The sequence below is a fragment of the Myotis yumanensis genome, unplaced genomic scaffold, assembly GCF_028538775.1.
Source record: "Myotis yumanensis isolate MYYU_CA2020_CCGP unplaced genomic scaffold, mMyoYum1.0.hap1 SCAF_10, whole genome shotgun sequence".
NCBI lineage: Eukaryota > Metazoa > Chordata > Mammalia > Chiroptera > Vespertilionidae > Myotis > Myotis yumanensis.
Window position 1 is genome coordinate 66,694,487 of NW_027223761.1, and position 22,126 is coordinate 66,716,612.

The 22,126-nt window shown below is 41.1% G+C and overlaps 2 protein-coding genes across 6 annotated transcripts in view; both read left to right on the top strand.

Annotated features, from left to right (window-relative positions):
- CCDC82 (coiled-coil domain containing 82) overlaps positions 1-15,260 on the top strand; it is a 35,731-nt gene extending 20,471 nt beyond the window's left edge. For all 4 annotated transcript variants that reach the window (XM_070425927.1, XM_070425929.1, XM_070425930.1 and 1 more), the window contains 3 exons: positions 3,177-3,347; positions 9,409-9,594; positions 14,545-15,260. In XM_070425927.1, coding sequence (XP_070282028.1) covers positions 3,177-3,347; positions 9,409-9,594; positions 14,545-14,613 — 426 coding nt within the window. In that variant the 3' untranslated portion in view covers positions 14,614-15,260. The remainder of the gene's footprint in view (positions 1-3,176; positions 3,348-9,408; positions 9,595-14,544) is intronic.
- Positions 15,261-18,224: 2,964 nt separating this feature from the next.
- Positions 18,225-22,126, top strand: part of MAML2 (mastermind like transcriptional coactivator 2) — a 356,704-nt gene continuing 352,802 nt past the window's right edge. For both annotated transcript variants that reach the window (XM_070425931.1, XM_070425932.1), the window contains exon 1: positions 18,225-20,040. In XM_070425931.1, coding sequence (XP_070282032.1) covers positions 19,534-20,040 — 507 coding nt within the window. In that variant the 5' untranslated portion in view covers positions 18,225-19,533. The remainder of the gene's footprint in view (positions 20,041-22,126) is intronic.

Genomic DNA, 22,126 nt, shown 5'->3' on the forward strand with positions numbered 1-22,126 from the left:
CTGGCCAATGTGGCTCAGTTGGTTGTAGTGTCATCCCTTACAACAAAAAGTCGTGGGTTCGATTACCCATCAGGGCACATGTGGGGTTGCAGGTTTAGTCCTCTATCAGGGCATGTACCAGAGGCAGCTGATTGATGTCTCTCGAACATCCATGTTTCTCTCTCTCCTCTCTCTCTCTCTCTGTCTCTCTCTCCCTCTCCCTCCCTGTCCCCCTCTCCCCCCCAAAAAAAACCGTTTTAAAAAAATCCTCACTCGAGGATATTTTTCCATTAATATTAAGAGAGAGTGGAAGAGAGAGGGAAAAACAGAGAGAAACATCAATGTGAGAGAGACACATTGATTGGTTGCGTCCTGCACAAGCCCCTACCAGGGCCAGGGCCAGGGAGGAGCTTGCAACCAAGGTATGTGCCCTTGACTGGAATCAAATCTGGGATCCTTCGGTCCACAGGCTGGTGCTCTATCCACTGAGCAAACTGTCTAGGGCCCCACCAAAATCTTGAACATGTCCTTGGGTGAGGATTTAAATAAATAAATAAATAGATAAATAAATAAGGAGTTTGTCTCATAGGATGTTAATTGTTGTTTCAGAAAAGAAATTGTTTAAAAAGTTTAAGAAACAGCCGTAACTGGTTTGGCTCAGTGGATAGAGCGTCGGCCTGCGGACTGAAAGGTCCCGGGTTCGATTCCGGTCAAGGGCATGTACTTTGGTTGTGGCCACATCTCCAGTGGGAAGTGTGCAGGAGGCAGCTGATTGATGTTTCTCTCTCATCGTTTCTAACTCTCTATCTCTCTCCCTTCCTCTCTGTAAAAAAACCAATAAAATAAATTTTAAAAAAAAGTTTAAGAAACAGTGGGTTTAACTTAACTGGAGGACTTTTCAATGACATTAATGTGATAAGTTATACTGTAAATCCTCAAGAGAGCCATGTAGTATGTAAAACTTTCCATATTGTGTTTTACTCGGAGACTCCTTATTATGGGGTACTTATACCTCCTAGGATAATTGGTTTCCATAATGCAATTTGGGGTTTACAGCCTAGGTTGTCTTTAACATCCTCCACCTCAAAATTCTGTAATTCTACCAATTTGAGTAAAGCATCTTTTTAATTTATAAGATTTATTGGATTCCTTGTTATCCTCTAGATTTCTTTATGATCTCTAATAGTAGAGAGTGCACTAATGAATTTTAAGGTTTCTTTTCTCTCTCTACTTCTAACATTCTATCTCTAATAATTGTTAGCAAGAGGAAAATGGCAAGATAAGTGAGGTTCAAGTTCCCTAACATCCTTCTAGCACTGAAATCATTAGCTACTCGACCTCATTTATGTCAGGAGATTTGGCTTCTCTCAAGGCCTGTTCAGCCTTAAATTACCTAATGATAAATTAGACACAGATGGTTTCAGTTAAAACAGTTATAGGAAGAAGACTTTAATTGAGTTTAGGGTATCTTTTTGACTTTCAGTATTTTTAACCTCTCTAAACTCTAGTTTCTTCCTCGGATCCAGAAAATATTTACCTATTTGAAAGGGAAATATTTACTTACTGGAAGGTAAAGCAGGTAGTACAACTCTTAGAACATGATGTAGATATTTATTTCTTAATAGAAAGAAAAACAGCATGACTATTTGTTCATTTAATTTTGCCAAATAATTTACATGCAAAGTAAAGTTTCTTATTCTATCTTCAAAGTTAACCCCCTGAGGAAGGCACTATTATTTCTTCCGTTAGAGATGAGGAAACTGACTCAGAAAAATTGAGTAACATAAGGTTATACATTGAATAATGAGCCAAACCAATAAATATGTAAACCTAGAAACCTCATGTTTCCAGGGTTTCTCTGACTCCAAAGCCCATACCCCTGTGCTGTATTATGCTTGACCCCATATGGTAGGTTATGCTCCATTTGGGTAACCCAGTGTTTGAAATAAGTATAAGATACAAAAAAGAGTGCCTTAAAAATGTAGAGACACAGATGATTCTGTATGATCTTGGTTAGGATAAGCTAGGTTATTCTATAAAAATCAAATAACATGACAAAGAAAATAAACCCACAACAAAATCTCAATAGCGTAATCCAAGCGTGTATTTTCCACTTACCTTGGTTGTCCGGTGTGAGTCCACAGGAGTGCTCTGCTGTCGTCCTCTCTCAGGGAACTAAGCTGATAGAGCTTTCTGCTCAGCATGTGCTTCCTGACTAACACAGAAGCAGGGAGGGAAGGTGCTTAGTCACCTATTCATTCTGCATGTCAGCCTGTGAGGGACATGTGTCATGAAGTGTCATGAAATATGAGAAATTGTGAAGGTAGACAAAAGGCCGTGTTGTTGTGAATCATCCAATGGAAAGAGAAAACTATTCGTCTGTTGGATGCTTAATTAATAGAGAATGTGAAAGTGGCTTAGTAACCCTGCTAATATGCTCCTTGTGTACGATTCAAATATTGTGGCAAAACCTAATCTATACTACTAATTAGAACAATAATATCTAGCGGGCCTAGAGCACAAGCAAGAATACTCAAGCACAAGTAATTTCACAGCTTAATAAAGCTTATTTATGAATGCCAAACATTTTCTACTTGTTTACTTACTGCTAACTCAGCTATTCCACTGTCCACATCAACACTGACCATCTAGCAATCCTAGCTCCAAGTTGTTTATTTTCCAGTACTTTAGTAAGCAACCAAAGGAGGATTAAAATATTTCTGGAATATTTTGTGGAAAATATATAATTCACACAATGGAGACTAACTGTGATCCTGTTTTTTTTTTCAGTTGTTGACTAACCTAAACCTTTTATTATATTGTGAATTTTTGCTGCTCATTATTTCCTATCTTTAACTAATTAATACCTCATTAACATTAACTAGAGATGAGAGGAAGGAAAAGAAATAAAACTTGTGAAAATCACAACTTAGTAACTCATGAGTGTAAGTTATTTTCTAGTCTGGTTTCTTTCCATTTAATATTCCTAATTTTAAATTTATTTTTCTATTGTAAAAAATCCCTTGTCACACACTTACTGTGTGCTCAGTATTAAAGTGAGAAATACCAGTGTTTTGCTCTTACATCTCATCCTGTTATGATTCCTAAAATTAGTTTAATCTGGTTACGTTCTTTTTTGTTATTTTTGTTGTCCTCATTCTAATCCCTTAAGGCTTAATTACATCTTTTGTTTTCAGGAGCGGGTAGGAAGTTATTCTGATGTGAGGATCTGTCCGAAGACTGCTAAAGACTGTTCCTGCCAGGCTTGCGGGTTGCATCGCCACTGTGCATATTTAGTGAGCTTATCAGGGAAGCAGTACAACCCCAGGACTATGAAAACTGATGATTTCATGCCATGGGACAGACAGGTACTTTCCCCTCTCTCATTCAGTTTTCAGTATTTGGGAATTTTAAATACATAAGCTTGCACAAATAACCTTAAGTTATTTTTACAAATGGAGAAAGCACTAGGTAAAGGGGAAAGGATACAAGTTTTGAATTTGAAAAACACGTCTTATAAGATTCACTCCAATTCAGTAAAACACTAAAATCCATGCATATTCTCTAGGTACAGTAAGTACACTTCACCCAAATAGTGAGGGGGAGTTGGAGGGGGAGGATGAAAGGTTGGTAACTGGGGCAGGAGAAGCAGATGTCCCCTTTTGGGTCCAAAGGAGAATTTGACCCAGGTGGAAAATTTTATGATCTACCAAATTGACAACCCACAAGCAAACAGTAATTGAAGATGCCTGCTCTTCCTAATATGAGAGTTGGAAAAAACCATGCCCCCACCTAGGCTATATCAGAAGTGTGTCAGACTAGAGCAATTACCACATACTTAAGGTGCTGTTAATTCTGGTGGAATAGACAAAACTGAAGAAAACATTTGAAATATTTGAAGAAAGTATTTGATAAATGATAGCAAAATAGGACAGTGGGAAGAGAGAAAACATATAGATGTAGACTACTTTTGTTTCTTTTTAAAATCTATGTAAAAGTGTTGCATTTGTAAATGCAAAACTATTGATATTGAGAGCTTCCTCTGGTGAGTCTGTATATCCGTGAAGGGTGTATGTGTGTTTTGGGGGCTAGAGATTCAAAATCGACTCTAAATACTGCCAGTCAGTTATTAAGATCCAAAGATACCATTTATCTGAATTCTGCTAGGTTGGGTAATATGATTCCTCAGTATTACTGAGCAATAATTGACCAGATCCCTCTCAACAATCTGAGTGGCAAGAATCACTTAGAAAGTGTGTATTGAGGATAATGAATTCAGAATTCCATCTTTAGTGTTTTATTTGGCAAGTAACTATAAAAACACATTTCTTAACATAGTCATATGTAAATTTCCCCATCTTTTAAAACTGATTATGACTTTATAAGATAAGACATCTAGACTCTTAATAAAAGTGATTTAATACTTTAAGGTTCATTTTCTGTTGTATAGATAAAACTATTGCTATACAGTCCCTGTCTTTGCTGTCTACAGCTAATCTTGAAGGGGGTATGAATTAGAAAACCATTTCTGGAGTTCTGGTAGCCTGTGAAGGAATAAGGACTCTATAAAATAGTTGATTCAAATACCTAAAAAATAAGAGAGTTCGTGAAATAAAAGCAAAGAACATTAATACACCAGTCACACAATGGAAAAATATAAAAGTTCAATATATTGGAAAATGATTATTCTCTACTTAAATGCATACAATTAAAACTACCTAAAGATGCCAGTCAGTAGCTGTCCAGGAGCAAAGTACTTCTAAGTCAAATGACAAAATGCAGTTCTGTCAAGGCTGCATTGAAACTAGCAATTTCATGGGAAGAAGGTTCCTAGACAAAGAAAGGATGTGCTATATCTTTTTAGATACTAGATAACAATATATAGCCAGAGTTAAAGAGTTATACATATTTGGTGCCTGTAAGTTTATTCTTGGCAAATTAATTCAATAAAAGCAAATAACATAATCATGAAGTTCATTGAAGATTATTTATAATTAAGAGTGGGAAATAATACCAATAAAAGAGTAGTGATTTAATAAGCTAAGTACACCATTATTTTGTGATAGAACAAAATAATATTTTGAAGGTTATGAAATAATGCTAGGTTAAAGCAAAATAATAAGCAATGTATATACTACCTTGCATCTATGTAAAAATGTGTGTATGTTTGTATGTATGCTATGTGCAAACATTAAACTAGTTATTGTGTATATTAAGCTAGTGTGGTTGAAATTCTTTAATATTACATTTTTTCAGTAATTTTTTTACTTAAGACTAAGACTCACTTATTAAAATTCTACTGAATTACAATGTCAATTCATGTATGGAAAGGAAAGGGAAAGAGGAAAAAAGAAAGGAGGAAAAACAAACCTGTTTTTGATCAAAGGTATTAAAGAGACTGTGATCATCCCCACACCCACCCTCAGGTTATTTTGAAAAGGAATTCTCCATGTTGTGTTTCTGCTTATCGCTACATAAAATTGAGACTTCTTGGGGTTAGCTGGAATTCTCTTTTAAGGTGCAAGTAATGCTTTAAAAGAATAATCTTAGTGAATTTGTTTAATGATAAAACTTTTCCTTTTAGCTAAGATGGGCTTCTTTGAAAGAAAGAATGCTTACATGGAAAACAGACTTAATGGGAGGAGCAATGTTAGTTCCAGCAGTCTTGGGTCCGATATTGAGATGAGAGGCCTTGGACCACCAGGTCATGGTGAAGTCAGAGGACATAGATGAGAAGGAACTCACCTGCAGGAAAGAGAGATGTAAAATCTGAAAGGCAATTGGGAGAACTGTCAACAATTAATTTTCAATTTTGCCCAGAGTCTGTCCAGATTCCTGAAGGTGCTTGAGATCTGATGGGGAGAGGCAGTAATTATGACAAAAAGCAATGAATCATGTATCCATGCAAAAAAGGCCAAGAGGAAGTAGAGTCCCTTGTCTCAGCCTATTACACTAACTGTTGCCAGAGGCCTAGTATCAGAAAGCAAACTCCTTTCCATCCGTCCTCTTCCTGAGCATCTTTTTGCTTTATCCTCCGTAGTTCCACAAGGAGCTGGCTCCTCCTACGTAAATAGAGCCTAGAGCAGTGATGGCGAACCTATGACACACATGTCAGAGGTGACACGCGAACTCATTTTTTTGGTTGATTTTTCTTTGTTAAATGACATTTAAATATATAAAATAAATATCAAAACATAAATCTTTGTTTTACTATGGTTGCAAATATCAAAAAATTCCTATATGTGACACAGCACTAGAGTTAAGTTAGGGTTTTTCAAAATGCTGACACGCCGAGCTCGAAAGGTTCGCCATCACTGCCTTAGACTCAGTTTTCCTCAGATTTATCAGTTTATAGACTAGGCTAGCCTGCATATAATCATTTATGTCATTTTGCCTATCTGCTCTGACAACAGTCACAACAGTACTTATTTCTCTGTCTCTGGTAGGTTTTAGTACTGTCTATCTTGGAATTCTGTCCTTAATGTCCAGAAACGCAGTTAGATAATTAAAGTAGTGTCTGAATACATTTCTGGACATTTAAGGACACTATTCTAACAACATAGATTAGTTTTACTTGTTTTATATGCCAAGCCGGCTCAGCCAAGGGTTCACAAGCCTTCGTGAGGGCGGAGAAGGATGGAGAAATGACAAAGAGAATAAGCTGGGTCTAGGTCAGGGGTGGGTAAACTTTTTGACTGGAGGGCCACAATGGGTTCTTAAACTGGACCGGAGGGCCGGAACAAAAGCATGGATGGAGTGTTTGTGTGAACTAATATAAATTCAAAGTAAACATCATTACATAAAAGGGCACGGTCTTTTTTTTTTTTTTTTTTTTTTTAGTTTTATTCATTTCAAACGGGCCGGATCCGGCCCGCGGGTCGTATTTTGCCCACGGCTGGTCTAGGTGGATCTTCCTGTGCCTGGCTAAGGCCACAGAGAGATCCAGAAGCAAGCTGAGCCTTTATTTTATAGCCAGAGGTAAACAAGGTAGTGGTCACCATAGTTACAATGTTCTTGTGTGTTTCACTTGTTTTGGCAGCACTTGCTGCATCTCCCTCAGCCCATTAAGATAAGATCTAGGGAGCCTCATAAGGTCAAGCCTAATTATGCTAAGAGGACTGTGCCCTCTAAGCTGGGACTAGTTTGTGACTTTGCCAACAGGTCAGTCGGAGGCTTAACCCTGTAGCCACGCCTTACAGTTTTATACTTTATCTAAATGGGATTCTACAGTGGACATTGCGTTGTACTGTATACATTACTTCATACAGTATAACAAGGTGCAAGTGCACTAAGATTGAGTACTACAGCTATTACTTACTGTTTTCTGTGAAGCCTTACTAGCAGTGGCTTAGCTCTTCCTTATAAAATGTGATCACATTTTAGAGAAAAAAAATAGAGTAGGAATATTCTAAAGGTAATTTTGGGCTTATTGACCGACATAAGTGTAAGTAGATGTTAGGAAAATAGAAATTAGAAATAGGAAGAAGTAAACTATAATGTGTAATGTTTTCAATGGACACTTTTGTTAATATACAGGGGGAAAAAATTAAATAAGGATTTTTAAACACCTTTCCTTCTCTCTTGTCCAAACTTAAAAATTCTGTACAAATAAATTCCTCTGTAGAATACAGTGTGGTGGAAATGAAAATCACGTTATTAACCTAATGTATTTTATCCCAAACATCAATGAGAGGCTTCCCCAACACAGTCTACTTTGATGGTAGAAATGGAGAGACACAGGGTACCCCTAGTGGCCACTGCAACTATGGTGGTATTTTTTTACTCAAAATGGGAGGTATTGTCAAGTAAATTTTTATAATTGATGTGACTGATTTAATGATAATGTTGAAATGGGAAAGATACTTAGAGTAAGCAAACAAATGTACAATACCTGATTACGGAATTTCTAATGATCTGAAAAACAAAAAGGTTTACACAGAATATGAACAGAAATCTGAACATTAGAAAAGCTTGTAAGCTGTCCCAAATACCATCTTCACAGGGTGATGCATCAAACCTGACAGTTGCCAATTATCATATTTAATTTTTAATTATTTTTGCCACTATACTCTCAGATTATTTACTGAACTCATCACCTCTGTGATCCCTTGCAATGTGGCTTCAGAAAAAGGGTGCAATTCTTTGTCAAATAGAATACAAGTTATATAGATCATTATTGTTACTATATCACTGTACTGAACCCTTGAAAGTATAACCCTTTAGTGAATTTATGCACAGAGTTAAATACATAAGTTAGCTAGGTTACTCCATGAAAATAAGGTTAATCATGTTAGAATGCCTGGAGCCCTTTCTGTTTCATGTCCTACAGTGAGTGAAATAATGTGGGTACAGTTATATTTAATTAGCCCAGTGCAGTGACACTTTCCTCATTTTAGCTATAGGTGTGGATAACATAGTGTATATTCAGAATATTCTGAAAGGGAAATGTTTTTGTTGATTGATTTCACAAGAAGAGTATTATTAATTATAAAATCCTAGAAGCCCATTAAACATAAATATTAAAACCCTTGCAGTTTGCTAACAATAAAATCTATAATAATACAAGCATAATATGCTAATTAGACCAGACATCCTTCCAGACAACCTTCTGGACGAAGCCAGGGATGTGAGGGAAGCCCAGGTCCCAGGTGCCGGAGGGAAGCTGGTGCCAGCAGCTGGGGAAAAGAAGGCCTACTCTTGCACAAATTTTGTGCATCTGGCCTCTAATATTAATATAATCAGTTCAGACTCATTAATTAAAGACATAGATATGACTAAACAGTTATTTTTTACTCTACAAATTTTTTAGAAGAAAGTGTTAAGTAAAAAACTGCCAGTACTTAGTACTGGTATGAGAGTTTGTTTTAGTTTCACATGTTGCTTATAAACTAGAAAATTATTGTAATCCAGGCATTCTAAACTCAGAAACTGTGTACGTACAGCAGCCTGCATGCTTTTCGTGATAGGTGTTCCTATCATCTATCTTACTAGCTGTTTTTCTCCTCCTTCCCAAACGCTTTTTTTTAAAGACTTAGTTTAAGCTTCACCTACTTGCGGACCCTTCTCCCCTCTAGATTGAGTTAATTGTCCTGCCTTTGTGTCTTGATAGAATCTTGTGCTTAGTATTTGATAAATTGTTTTGTAATCATTTGTTTTACTCCCAAGCTCTCCTATAAGCTCTCCTAATACAGGTAGGGCATCTTTCACTTATGAATCTCCAGTGCTCAGCCCAATACTTGGAACATAGCAAGTGCGCAGTTTTTGTTAACTGGGTTATATAAATAAGTGAAGGTAAAAGAATCATTGTATAAACATTTAAAAAATGAATAATGCATTAGATTCTACTGTTAAAATCTGAAAAGCAGAACGTGTATATTCATTGCTATATTATTCACATCGTGTGCAAATTATGTTTATTTCTTGATTTAGGAATATTTTATTGGCAGAATTTGTGCTAACCGTACCAGAGTTTATCACAATCTGAAACATTTTAAATTCAAGCTGTATCAAGAATGTTGCTCCATAGTAAATAAAGAAAAACGTGAGGATGAAGAAGTTAATGAAACAGTGGAAAGAATTTTCAATCAGTCAGAAGAAAATGGCTGGATTAAGGAGGTAAGGTGGATATAAAATAACCCTCCCATTCAGTAGATTCTGGACCTAATTATGAGCAGCAAAGGGATATCAATGATTAGAAGGCAGAGAAATTTAAAAGGGAATCTCTCCTTCTCTCCCCGTGTTTGCATTTTCTCTTTTTCACCCATTTCTATCATGCTTACCATTGTCCTACCCTGAATAGTTAAGGCAGTCATTCAGCTAATCAGGTAACTTTTAATCAGCAATAACACTATCCCTCAATGGAGGTTTCCTGTCCTTTCCCTTTTATAGATGTGCCATTGCTGACGTGCGTATGTATGTATATACATATATATATATATATATAAAGTCCCCTTGTTTTCTTTGCCAAAGTACAGGACTCACCTCTGCTTGTCTGCTTCCTATTCTTTAGAAAAGTTCTTGTGACCTGAGAGTGAAGAAGCCCCTGGTGCGAATGTGAGGAAAGGATCCTGGCTGCCAGGTCTACTGCCGCCCACATCCTCTTCTTGAGGACATGGGACTTAGCAGTGAGCACTGCCCCTGAAGATTGAGGGGAATGCAGAGCTTTTAGGCCAGGGCACTGATTTTGTTCGCCCCACATCCTGTTGATCACGAAATTTGGCACCAGGGATCGAGTGGAGGTTCTGAAGAGTGCACTGGATTCCCGGAGGTCTGCTGGCAGCTCTAAGCTCTGGTCTGCTCCCAGAGCTGCTAGACTTGTTTTTGGTACACGCAAAGGATGCTCACAGGATTGAAATCTTTAAGACAGGTCTAGTCACATGAATGTGGAAGAGAGAACACATAGGAGATTTTCAGGCAGCTCAGATCAACAGTATATTTAATCTTTAAAAAAAAAGGCCTGACTTGAGATCCATTGCCGGAGTTATTTCTATCGTAGGGGAATTTATGAAAGAGGAAAAGGAAAAAGAAGAGAGCTCAGAGAACAAACTTATGAGCAAAAGGAAAAAGAGAACAAGAAAACAGGAACTTCTTAGGATGGGGGATGCTCCGCAGGCTCCAGGTCTGGAGAACGACATCAAGATGGGTTTCCCTTTTGACACTATCCTACTGCAAACCACCGCCCAGGGAATCTCTTTGCCGGCTCCCCACATCTTGACACTTAAGTCTTGCTTCTCTCATTCGACTCTTTCCAGCTTTTTATCTTTTACGTTGCTTCTGCTTCTCTCACTCCCATTGCTTTCCTCCCTGTCTTCTGTGCTTTCCAGTTTGCTGTACGGAGGAACCATCTTTTATCCAGTAAATCCTGTCTTCATTTTCCTAGATGACTTATTTAAGTCTTAAGTGCTTTTATTGATGCAGTTAAGTGTTGGTAGGCCTTCAGTGGAGTTGGAAGATCTATTGGGACAGCACATTTTTAAAGGATTGTGTACTAGGTGTCGAAAAAAATCACTGTGCCTGTATCATATATATTATATAATTATATATTTGGGAAGAAAAATAAAATTTTTGCAGAAAAAAACTAAAACTATTTTAAAATTAAATACCTTGGAGAAAGCTTAACAGGGTTTGTAACAACAGAAGGGACCTAGAATAAGAAAAAATATTCTTAGAAAAAGAAAGCTAAGTGTCATATTCTGCTTAAAGAATAATACTCAGTGTTGGGCATGGATGGAATTTCAAAATCATACACCTTTAGAACAATGTGCACTTTTTTTCACATAAACTATCAAAGAGGCTCATTTTATTTTTGAGATTCCCTCCAACTTAAAAATATCTGTCCATAGACTATCTCAAAAGATTTCTCCTGGAAACTAAAGAAGTTCATAGCCAACATAAACCCACGTGCAGCTTTTTGTGCTGTGCTTAAAATTCAAATTGACACGGTGCTCTGACATTCTCAGCATCACTCTGCCCGCTCCTCAGTGTCTGTGTGTGTGTAGAGTGATGATGCCTCCTCCTTTGGCCACAATTCCAGTGCCAGGGCTCAGTGCTCCTTGAATGGTTATATGTTTGTGGGTCTTTATGCTCTTGCCTCCCAATTATTATGTCAACCTCTTTTACCTTACACAAACTATTTGTTCCTGTCACCCCTCTCTCCTTTGCTCTTTCATCATCTCAGGATATCTCAGCATTTCTTCCTCAAAATCTGCCACCTAGACTGACTTTATTCTTCTTGTTTTTCCTCCTAACAGTTGAACTAGGAAGATCTACTTTTAACCTAATTACATTAAAGATTAGGAGCAACTGGAGTGTAAAAAAAATGATTAAGTTGCCCAGCTGGTGTGGCTCAGTGGTTGAGCATTGATCTATAAACCAGAAAGTCATGGTTTGATTCTCAATCAGGGCACATGCCTGGTTGCTGGCTTGATCCCCGGTGTGGTGCATGCTGGAGGCAGCCGATCAATGATTCTCTCTCATCATTGATGTGTCTGTCTGTCTGTCTCTCTCTCTCTCTCTCTCTCTCTCTCTCTCCTCTCCCCCCTTCCCTCCCCTTCCTTTATGAAATCAATAAAAGTATATTTTAAAAAGAACAAATGATAAAATTATAATAAAACCAAAATATGTGATAAATATAATAGAAATATATGTCTCATTCTAAATTTGAGTGGAAGAACATACTATCATGTGCTGTTGGCAAAATTCTAACAAATTTTTTTTGTTAAGATGAAAGTGCATATGATGATGGGGTTTCCAGGGAAATTGAACATAGTTGGGGTGGGGTGGTGACCACTTGAACACCAGAAAGTGAAGAAAATATGTCAATACAAGTATCAAGTTTCCATTTTACAGATGTATTTTAAGTGAATTTCAAACGTATTGCATAAATGTTGTTACATAAATAAGAATTTTAAATTACGATTGGGTATCCTGCCCCTTCCCAAAACTCTTCTCACTTGTTCTCTTTTTTTATCCCTTTTTCACTTGAAAAGATTTTTTTGTCTTCTCCTTAAACTGATGCTTCTCAAAACATGGCCCTAAACTACCTGTCAGAATCACCTAGAAGTTGGTGAAAAATCTGTGGTCCCTTGCTTCACTGCAGACCTATTAAATGTGAATCCTTTGGGGGTGTTAAAACCCAGTGGTTAACAAATTAGGTGATTCTTAGCAAATTAAAAATTGAGGGCCCCTGCTTAAAAGTAAATGCTTCACTAGGTTCCCCCATTTCTTTTTTTGGTCAAACTGCTACTTCTTAGTTGACACCAAACTTCCTTTTATGTTCTGAATTCTTTCTCATGTTTCTATTCCCATAATTCCATTAGTTTTCATCAGTAGGTCCATCTGGCACTGTAAGGGCTTGACATAATAAGACCAAAACTCCAAATTTTTAACAAAAATATAATAGTAGAGAGAATGAATGACCAGGCAATGCTGCCTTCTGTCTGAGTTTCACTTTCCCTTTTTTTCTTTTTTTCACACGGAAGCTGCCCCCTGCCCCCCCCCCCCACACCCCGTAAATCTCAGAAATAGCATACTATAATGGTTAAAAGCATGGATTCAAATATTTTCTAGCAGTTGAATTTAGGCGCAAATTTCTTCACTTCTGTAAGCCTAAATTTTCTCTTCAGTAAAATAGGAACTAAATAATAATAATTAGAGTTTTGATTATGGAGATTAAATAAATAACACATGGTAAGCATTTAGTATAGGACCTAGGAATTAGTAAGTGGTCAATGAATGTTAGCTAGTATTGGTAATAAAAGCAAGGAGAGGTTTTCCTTCCTTAGTATAGCTCAGACAAACTGTAACTTTCTAAAATTTAATAAATAAGAAAAAATACAACAGTAATATGAAAAGCATAAAACCAGTCAAATATTTAAAGTATAGGCTTCTAATCCTAGAGAACTTTACTTATATCTGATCGAACCTGTCTGGGTACGAGGCGAAGAGAATCCCTACGTAGTCTGTAGGTTATTTCTGCTGTTCTTCTTTTCTAGTCAGAGATCTTTGTGGGTAGGGGGAAGGTTCCATGCCCCTATCTGGAACCTTCCATTTACTACAAAAATCAGGGTCATCACCTCACTGGGAGAAGAATCAAAGTTCATAAGTAGAGTTAAGAAACCATTAGTCAATCTCCCAACTGAGGTAAGCATTGGGAACTCTATCACCTTGAAATCTCCAAATCATCCTGACTCCTCTCTCTCTCATTCGAACCTTACCTTTACTCTCCTTCTTCATTGCTGTCACTCAGATTTGGGCCCTTATTACTTAAATTGTTGCAGTAGGCTACTTGCCAAACTCTTCTAGAATGGATGTTTTACCTTAAAAAAAATATACCTTGGACCATGTCAATCTTCTGCCTTACCACCTTTAATAATTTTCCATGGTCTGTCATGCTAGTGCTGAACTCCTTAACCTAGCGTTTCATACTTTTTATTTCCTGACCTCAACCTCTTTGGTTCAGTCTTATCTCTCTCGATTCCTCAAAAAAAAACCTGATCATAGTAAAATCCCATACTTTGTCTTGTCACTGTTGTCTCCTACTGTACTCTCCCCACCAAACCTCTGCTACCAAATGGTTTTTCCCAGGACAGCTTCGATGCCATTCTTTCTGGTCACCTCAACTAACCATGTTCCCTCTTCTGAAGCCTCAGAACAGTGTCTATCTGCTTTATGGCATTTGTTATTGGTTGTCATTGGTCTATTGCTACTGAACTCTGTTCTCATTAGGGGTAGGAATAGCAATTTTTTTGTATCTTGATCGTCATTAGCAGAGGATTTGATATATGTTATGCATTCAACAAATTTTTGAATAAATTATTGAAGTTGTTACACTTCTACAATAAATATATTAAAAATACATAGTTTGCAAGAAAGTTATTAAATTAATAATGCTTTATGTGAGTTAGAAATTTAAAATTTAAATTTTTGTCCCTTTTTATATTAAAATATTTTTATTCATGATTACCATGAAATGAAATTGTTCCTGTCCCTGTTTGTAGATTGAAAAGGACTAGCTTACCTCCATTCCTTTAAGTAAAATAACTAGTTTTTTTATTGTACACACAGAAATATGATCTACTTCAAAAATATCTCGATAATGCGGATTACTTTCAAGATGAGAAGTTTGCAATGTAACACCTTTTCTTCAGAGAAGATTTTATGAATTCCTGTAGATGTGAAGATCATGAATATTGTTTCTCTGTATCATGTGACGTATTCATATATTTTCTGTATATCTTCATGGCAAAGTATCTTGTTTAAAACATGTTCATCTTAATTTTCATGAAGTGGTACTCTACAGTCTAATAAACTTTTATCTGCTATACATAGAAAACAGATGTGTTTGTTATCCTATTTTCACTAATGTATTTTTTACTGCTATCATGTAAATCAGTTGGCCATGGAATAGACCTCAGTGTTTCATTCAGTTCAATGCCCTTGCCTCAGAATCAGACTATAGTAATTTTTTCTTTTTCTAAAGTTTCCCTTAGAAATAAATTTCAGGCCTCCAGAGTTTTAATCCTCACATTCAGGAATCATTTCATAATATGTATTTTCATGCTTTGCAATGTTTTCCTTTTTCTGTTCAATTTTGTGTATGTGTTAATAATTAAGATGTATTTTATTGCTTTTCAACAATAATGTTATAATATAACTATTTCTGTTAGGATCAGAAGATCTGAGAGAGATAGATTCAGCCAAATATATTTTAAAAGTATACTTTGGCATCTGCATTGTTTTGCACATCTAAATGTTTCCATAATTTAATAAAAGTAAAATGGTTTCAGAGTGAACAAATGGACTGTCTGTCTGTTTCTTTAATTCCTAAAAGTGATGTTCCAGCAAGTTCTATTTTACTGTAATTTTAGATACTTGTTTCTTCAAATGTTGGTTGAACTTGGCTTCATTATGTGGTTCATTTCATTGACTTCAATGTAGCTGCATACATAAAATGCTACATGTTATTTAGTCCTTTCATCAAGATTACTTAATATTTTCTGCAATTTTTTGAAATTATTCCTATTATTGTAAACAAAACAGGTAGCAAAAGCTCACAAAGTGGTGAAAATACCAATGCTGATGTCTCATGTGAGGAGTCCAGACCTTATTGCTGATGTGTGAAGTCATTGCAAATGAGCAAGCTTCTTCGGTAGGTGTTTGAAGAGAGAATACAAGAGGCTTTTAGTGCAAGATACAGCCAACATGACAAAGACGACAGGCTGTTAGGAAATAAGAATTAGTATAGATTAGGGAGCCAAAAGCAAGAATCTATAGAAAACCAGAAATGTTGAAAAATAGAATTAACTGTTATAGGTATTATGACATACTATATTATTTTTACCATCATCATTGATAGCATTTTTCAATATAACACTAAAAAATAGTTTGTAAATTTAAAAATCTCACATGCCTGTGAACTTAGGTAGCTATGGATAGTGGAGATGATGAGAAAGACAGAATGGACAAAAGGGAAGTAATGCTTGAAAGAATGTATAAGGTTATTCAGAAGCTTTAGGGTTATAAGCGGGGAAAGCACCATAAAAAAGGGAAAAATAATTATTTATTTTATGGGGAGTTGGATGTAATTGACCAATTTTGTCTGCTCTCATATTCAGATGAGTAGTTCTATTCACTACTCATTTCTTGGCGGTATTATAGGGCTCGCTTAGACTCCAGCATGTTGATTGAGGTGTAATTGCAGCCCTTGAGCTATTTTTGGGGATAGTCTGGCTTCCCTATAACTTTTTTCACACTTGATATTGAAGCAGTAAGCCCAGTGGTTAAGAAAGCATAAGGTGAACTCAGTCTTGAGTTCAAGTCCTAGTCTGTTTTTTCCCAGTTACATGTACTGGAACAAGTAGTTTAATGCCGATGAGCCTCAGTTTCTTCATTTATAAATGGGGTTAATAATGCCTATCTTTCTGAATTGTGTGTGTATTAAGGGAGATAGATACTAAGCCCTGTGCCTGAAACAGTGATTGTAAATAAATAGTAACAGATGTGGATGATAATGATGTCAGCTTGAAATTAAATGGTTGTAAAGGTAAATGTGTGCAAAGACACCCTACAGAATGTCCTGCACCACTGGAGTAGAGAATGAAATGTGTTAAACTCTTGCTTGAGAAGTTTTTAAGATGCCCCTGTGTAGCATGGAAACCAAAGTTGACATCATTTAGAAATAGTGGACTTGACCAAGGATTTGTGTTATTAATCAAAACCCGTGCTACTGCACGCTAGAGTGAAGAGTAACTGTTAAATTTAAATATTACATGTTTTTTCATTTATCATGTATAGTTGTTGAATACAAAGTACCCATAGTACCAGAAGAGAGAATTTCTAATGAATACAACTTTTTAAAAATCAAATATAAAATGATCAAAACTCCTTCACTTTTTATCAAGACCTCCTGAGAGAGTTCTCCATTCAAATTTGCATACCAACCAAGATAGAGTTCTGCCTTTCTCCACAGAGCGGTGAGGAACTTAGCCTGTGAAGGACAGAGAGAAGTATGTTCCAGGGAAAAGTATAAAAGTTATATTCCATCAGAGTGTACTTGTCCTCAATTCCAAACATTGCCAGATTTGTGGAAATAAAATGGACTAAAGTAGGCCAGCTTATCTGGAACTAACTTGTAAATAAACTGCCTTTAAATGTTGGCATTGATTTTTTACCCAGTCATTTCTATGCATGTCTCAGTCTGAAGCAGGACCATGTTACTGTGATGCCAGAGTTGGTGTAAATAAAGCACCATTGCTTGAGGCTTGAAATCCAATGACTTCCAATGACACAGAGTAATGATGGCCCCCACCATGCCAATATTGTGTTCACTTTAACTTGCCCTCCATAGCTAGTAACGACTAACAGAATCCAATGTATAGTTTGGGATCCTAAAGGTAGGATCACCTGAAGATGAGGGGACATTAGTCTGTGTGAGAGACCTGTTTGGCTTGTGTCCTTCAACTTCTTGAAACTCACCTGCTACAACACATTGATTTCCCTTCTGACATATGTAAACCAGATAGCCATGCATTGGTGTCCTTGGCACGCTTGTATTTTCAAGGAAAATCTTTCTTTTTTCTTTTCCAGAACGAGTATTGGTAATTTCATCCTAAAATATTTTGTTGGTCTACTGGTTTGCTTGTGATCACCCGGGCCCAGAAGCACACAGGAAGGTAGACAAGATACCTGTCTGCCTGTAGGAGCTGTGGGTGTGATTTCCTCTCCTGTCCACCCTGCTCTCCCCACCCCGTCCCACCCCCCAAACCCCCACACGCACGCAGTCACACAGTGCTCACCCTGCTCTCGCTGGGTGCTCATGGGTGTCATTGACAACATATTGAAAAATGAAAATGATATCTCAGGGGGGGCATAAGGTAGGTCCGAGAGGGAAAATACATCCCCTGGCCGGGGATTTCTTAAACATTTACAGCTGATGAGGTAGTTGTGCAGAGGTTAGGGAATTTCCCGGGCCTTACCCCTCTGCCTAGGCTGGGGCTGGGGCTGAGGCTGAGCTGGGGCTGAGGCTGAGCTGAGCTGAGCTCGGAGACGCGCAGGCCTGGGATTTACCTCTTCAGCCACTGGGAGGCCCTCTGCGCCCCCTTTCCCCGGAGCCCGGCGGCAATTACTCACTCGTGCAGTGGCACCAGCCTTCCACCAGGGAGCCCCGGATTCGCTCTCCCGCCCGCCCCTCCGCCCCCCTCCGTCCCCCCATCTGCAGCTTGCTGGCTCTCTCTCTCTCTCTCCCTCTCTGTCTCACTCTCTTTCTCTCCCTCTGCTATCGGAGCACAATGAAAGCCTGTGTATCGCCGTGACTCCGGGCAGCGGAGCCAGTGTCAGCCAAGCGGCCAACAGCAGACGGGAAAGAGAAAGGAAAATACTAGCCACTTTTTCCCTTCTTCCACCGATCAAGCGGAGCAAGACCCGAGAGAGAAGCAGCACATTGCCGACTGCGAGTCCAGACCCTCCGATCCGCCGGCCGGGATGGAATGTACAAAAGTGGGCAGCCAAGTGGCCGGGCCCGACTCGGTGCGATTTGCTGGAAGTTTGTAAGTTGGACCCTCGTTTGTAAATTACTCTCGCAAAGAGTTTGTCTGTCCGGACCCTGTGTTAGAATAGAGCCGGGGGCGAGGAACAGAAGCGTACGCGGGGCGAGGGGGGGAGAATGTGTTGAAGGATCTCAGGGGCCGGGACTTCAGACCGCTCGCTCTCCGGTGAGGCTGGGAAACCTAGAGGCATGAGGGCTGCGCCGGGGACCGGATCCGCCGGACAGAGCAGCATGGTCTGAAAGTCCGGGGACTGACACTGCGAACCATTGAGAAGCCGGCTCCCTCTTTTGGGAGAAGACACCCCACTGTCCCCCAAAGAGGAGAACACACCTGGGCAAGGGGAAGGGAGGAGGAATGAGAAGCCAAAAGACAGAAGTCTCTCTCGATGTTTGTGCGGTTTGAACATTGACTTCAGGAACCTCCTGAAACAGCACTTTTTTCTTTTTAAAAACGGAGGAAAAGTGAAGGCTGCGCGTTGCCCAGATGGTGGTCGAATTGCGTTTCTCTGCAGAAACATCCCCTTAACAAATTTGCGGCAACAACTAGGTGAGGGGCAGCCGGGCTCTGGATTCATACCCCTCTCGGTCCCCTCCGCTGCCTCTTCCTGCCTCTGGCCGGACAGTCCCTCAGTTCTTGTTCTATAGCCCCCGGTGGTGCGGTGACCAAGTGCTTAGGGGCTCTTGTCCGCTTGGTGCGGGGGGGACCCCACCGACGCCGTCCAACTTGTGCAGAGCTGTCCAATGCCATCAGAGTAGGTCGATCGGGGTTCCTCTCCCACTCATCCTCCACCACCACCGGCTTCTTCTATTCCTGCTCCTCGTCCTCTTTTTACCAACGCCCCTCCCCCACCCCTTCTCCTCTGCTCCCCCCCCAAAACCTCGGAAGACCTCTATTCATGTGGCCCTGAGCACTGAGCCCACATTGTCAAGAACAGACTCGCCTGCACTAGCCAGCGGCTGCCTCCTTCCACCCCACTATCCCAGAGGCAGCAATCATTGTGTCCACGAAGATGGGGGACACAGCGCCCCCGCAGGCCCCCACGGGAGGGCTAGGGGCGGCCCCCGGGGCGGGCCTCCTGGGAGGGGGCTCCGTCACCCCAAGAGTGCACAGTGCCATCGTGGAGCGCCTGCGGGCTCGCATCGCCGTCTGCCGCCAGCACCACCTGAGCTGTGAAGGCCGCTATGAACGAGGCCGAGCTGAGAGCTCAGACCGGGAGCGGGAGAGCACCTTGCAGCTCCTGAGCCTCGTCCAGCATGGCCAGGGCGCCAGGAAGACGGGCAAGCACGCCAAGGCCACCGCAGCGGCTGCCACCCCTGCAGCCCAGCCGCCGCCCCCCGCCGCCCCTCCTGCAGCCGCCCAAGCACCAGGGGCCCCACCGCCCCCGCCGGACTATCACCATCACCACCAGCAGCACCTGCTCGGCAGCAGCAATAATGGTGGCGGCGGTGGGATCGAGGGCGAGCAGCAACCCCCAGCGTCCACCCCCGGGGACCAGCGGAACTCGGCCCTGATTGCGGTAAGGCACCTGGTTTTCTCATGATTCTGGCTGTGGTCGTGTGGCCTAGTGGGAGGGGAGAGCTCGCCGTGGCCTGATGCGGAGTGGTGGGCGGTGAGAAGGGCCCAGGTGTCACCTGACAGCCTCGAAGGCCATGGGAGTGCTAGTGTGTGGTTTATCCTCTTACTCAGCAAGTTCTGCGGGTGCGCACGCACCACGGGTTTTCCTCCACGTGGAGGGTGTTCCTTACGTGGTGAGAAGTCCGAGTGTTCAGAGGCTCCCGGAGGCCACAGCTTGTAGAGGAGGTGGCTACAGCCTGGCAAGATCTGAGCCGCCGAAGAAGGCCAGGTCCCGGGGATGTGCCAGCTTTGGCTAGTCAGCTCTGATTAGGCCCAACAAGCCAGTCTTCAGCCTGAAAACATGGGTCAGTTGAACGGCCCCTTTCCCCTCCTGCCTCTGAGGTGGCCCCTTCCAGAGAACCCAGGACGTGATCGGCAACACAGAGGTGCCTGAGGGTCCCCTCAGTACAAAACAGAATGTGGAAGGGACCGTCCCAGACCAGCGAGGGAATTGTTTTCAGAGACCTACTCCCTGATTCTCTATAGCCTCCCCCAGCCCTCTCTCCAAGCTGCTTTTCATAGACACCACCCTCGGCGAGTCCACCCTCAGCGAGTGACAAATGACCGCGTTCATTAAAGTGGGCAGGCACCGAGGGGCTGTGGACAAGCTGTCATCCTGGGAAGTGGCTTGTCTTCAGCCACTTCTGGCGACAGGGCATCGAACCTGAAAGTTCTGATCAGGTTCCTGGCTGGAAGTTCTTCCCCTGGAAGCACAGATCCACCCAGTCCCAGAGGGAGTATCCCTTGACTCATTGGTTTTTGGATGCCAGTCCTGGTCAGGTGACTGCTTGCCATGTGCAAGCTTCCCCCAAGCTGCTGGGCCACCGGCCTCTGGGGAGAAGGTGAAGCCCTGTCCCATAGCCCCGCAGCCCGGCAGCCCCACCAGCTCCCTCCATCTCTGAGCTCGGTGGGGCTCCTGCGCCCTTGGTCTGCTCACAGCACAGCTCCAGTTTGCCCACGTCAGCCCTAATGAAAGTCAGCAACAGGAAATAGCCAGGCCAGCTGAAAAGTACTCAAAAAGCCCAAAGGAAGCAGGGCGCTGCATTGAACTTCTTCAACAGAGTTTGAAAAGGGGCTCTGGGCAGGGGACACCCTACAGAAGGGCCCATAGCAGGCTTCTCTGTGGCTCCCCCTGTAGGGATGGTTTCCAGAAACTCAGGGGCCTAGGAGGGTGCTCTCCCCCGGCCACACGCACACTTTTTGCTTGGGATGCCTAGAACTGCAACTCCCTGGGGCCGACTCCAGATGAAAAATAACTGCTAGCAGTTAAACTGCCCAGTGTTTGCTGCTTTATCCTTGAGCAAAATTGGTTTGTGGGGTTCTGTTAGAGCTTCAAAGACTCATGTCCTCTCCTTGCCACCTGCTCTGTCCCCACCTCTCCCTGGAATTCCCTCTGAGAGCTAGGGGAGTTTGCTTTGTGGCAGAGAGATGCTGAGGTGGGGGCGGGGGGCGGAGAAAGTCACTCCAATGGCGAGAAGAATGAGGTTTGTATGCATGTGTGTGTCACCAGCATCTGCAGCCAAAAGTATCTAAATGCCTCGATTGTCCCCAGTAAATTTATAATCTGTCTGCAAGTCTCCCAATAATACGGCTTTGTGTGCTTCCCGGTCTCCTGGTAAGTGTTTCTGGGGATGATACAGGGACCGGGGCACCCAGCCCTGCTCAGTGGAGAAGACTGACCTCTGTTCTGGGTGCCAAGCCTGGATGTGTCCCTCGCATCCCAGGCTCGGCAAGGAAGGCGGCGTGCCTGCTCATGGCCTTGTTCTTCTGGCTTTTGCTTTTCTCCCACTTGGAAGTAAGATGAGGCTGCCTTTCTTTTTTTCTTTTTTTTCACTTGGGGGTTTTGGGATGCGAAATGAAACCAACTTCAGCAGTGATTGTAACTTCACGATTAGCAATAGCCACGGCGGGAGGAAGTGAGAACACAGTGTCTGGCCTTTCCCAACTGAAGGCTTTAGTGCTGCAGAAGGCGGGGTGGCCGCTGTCCC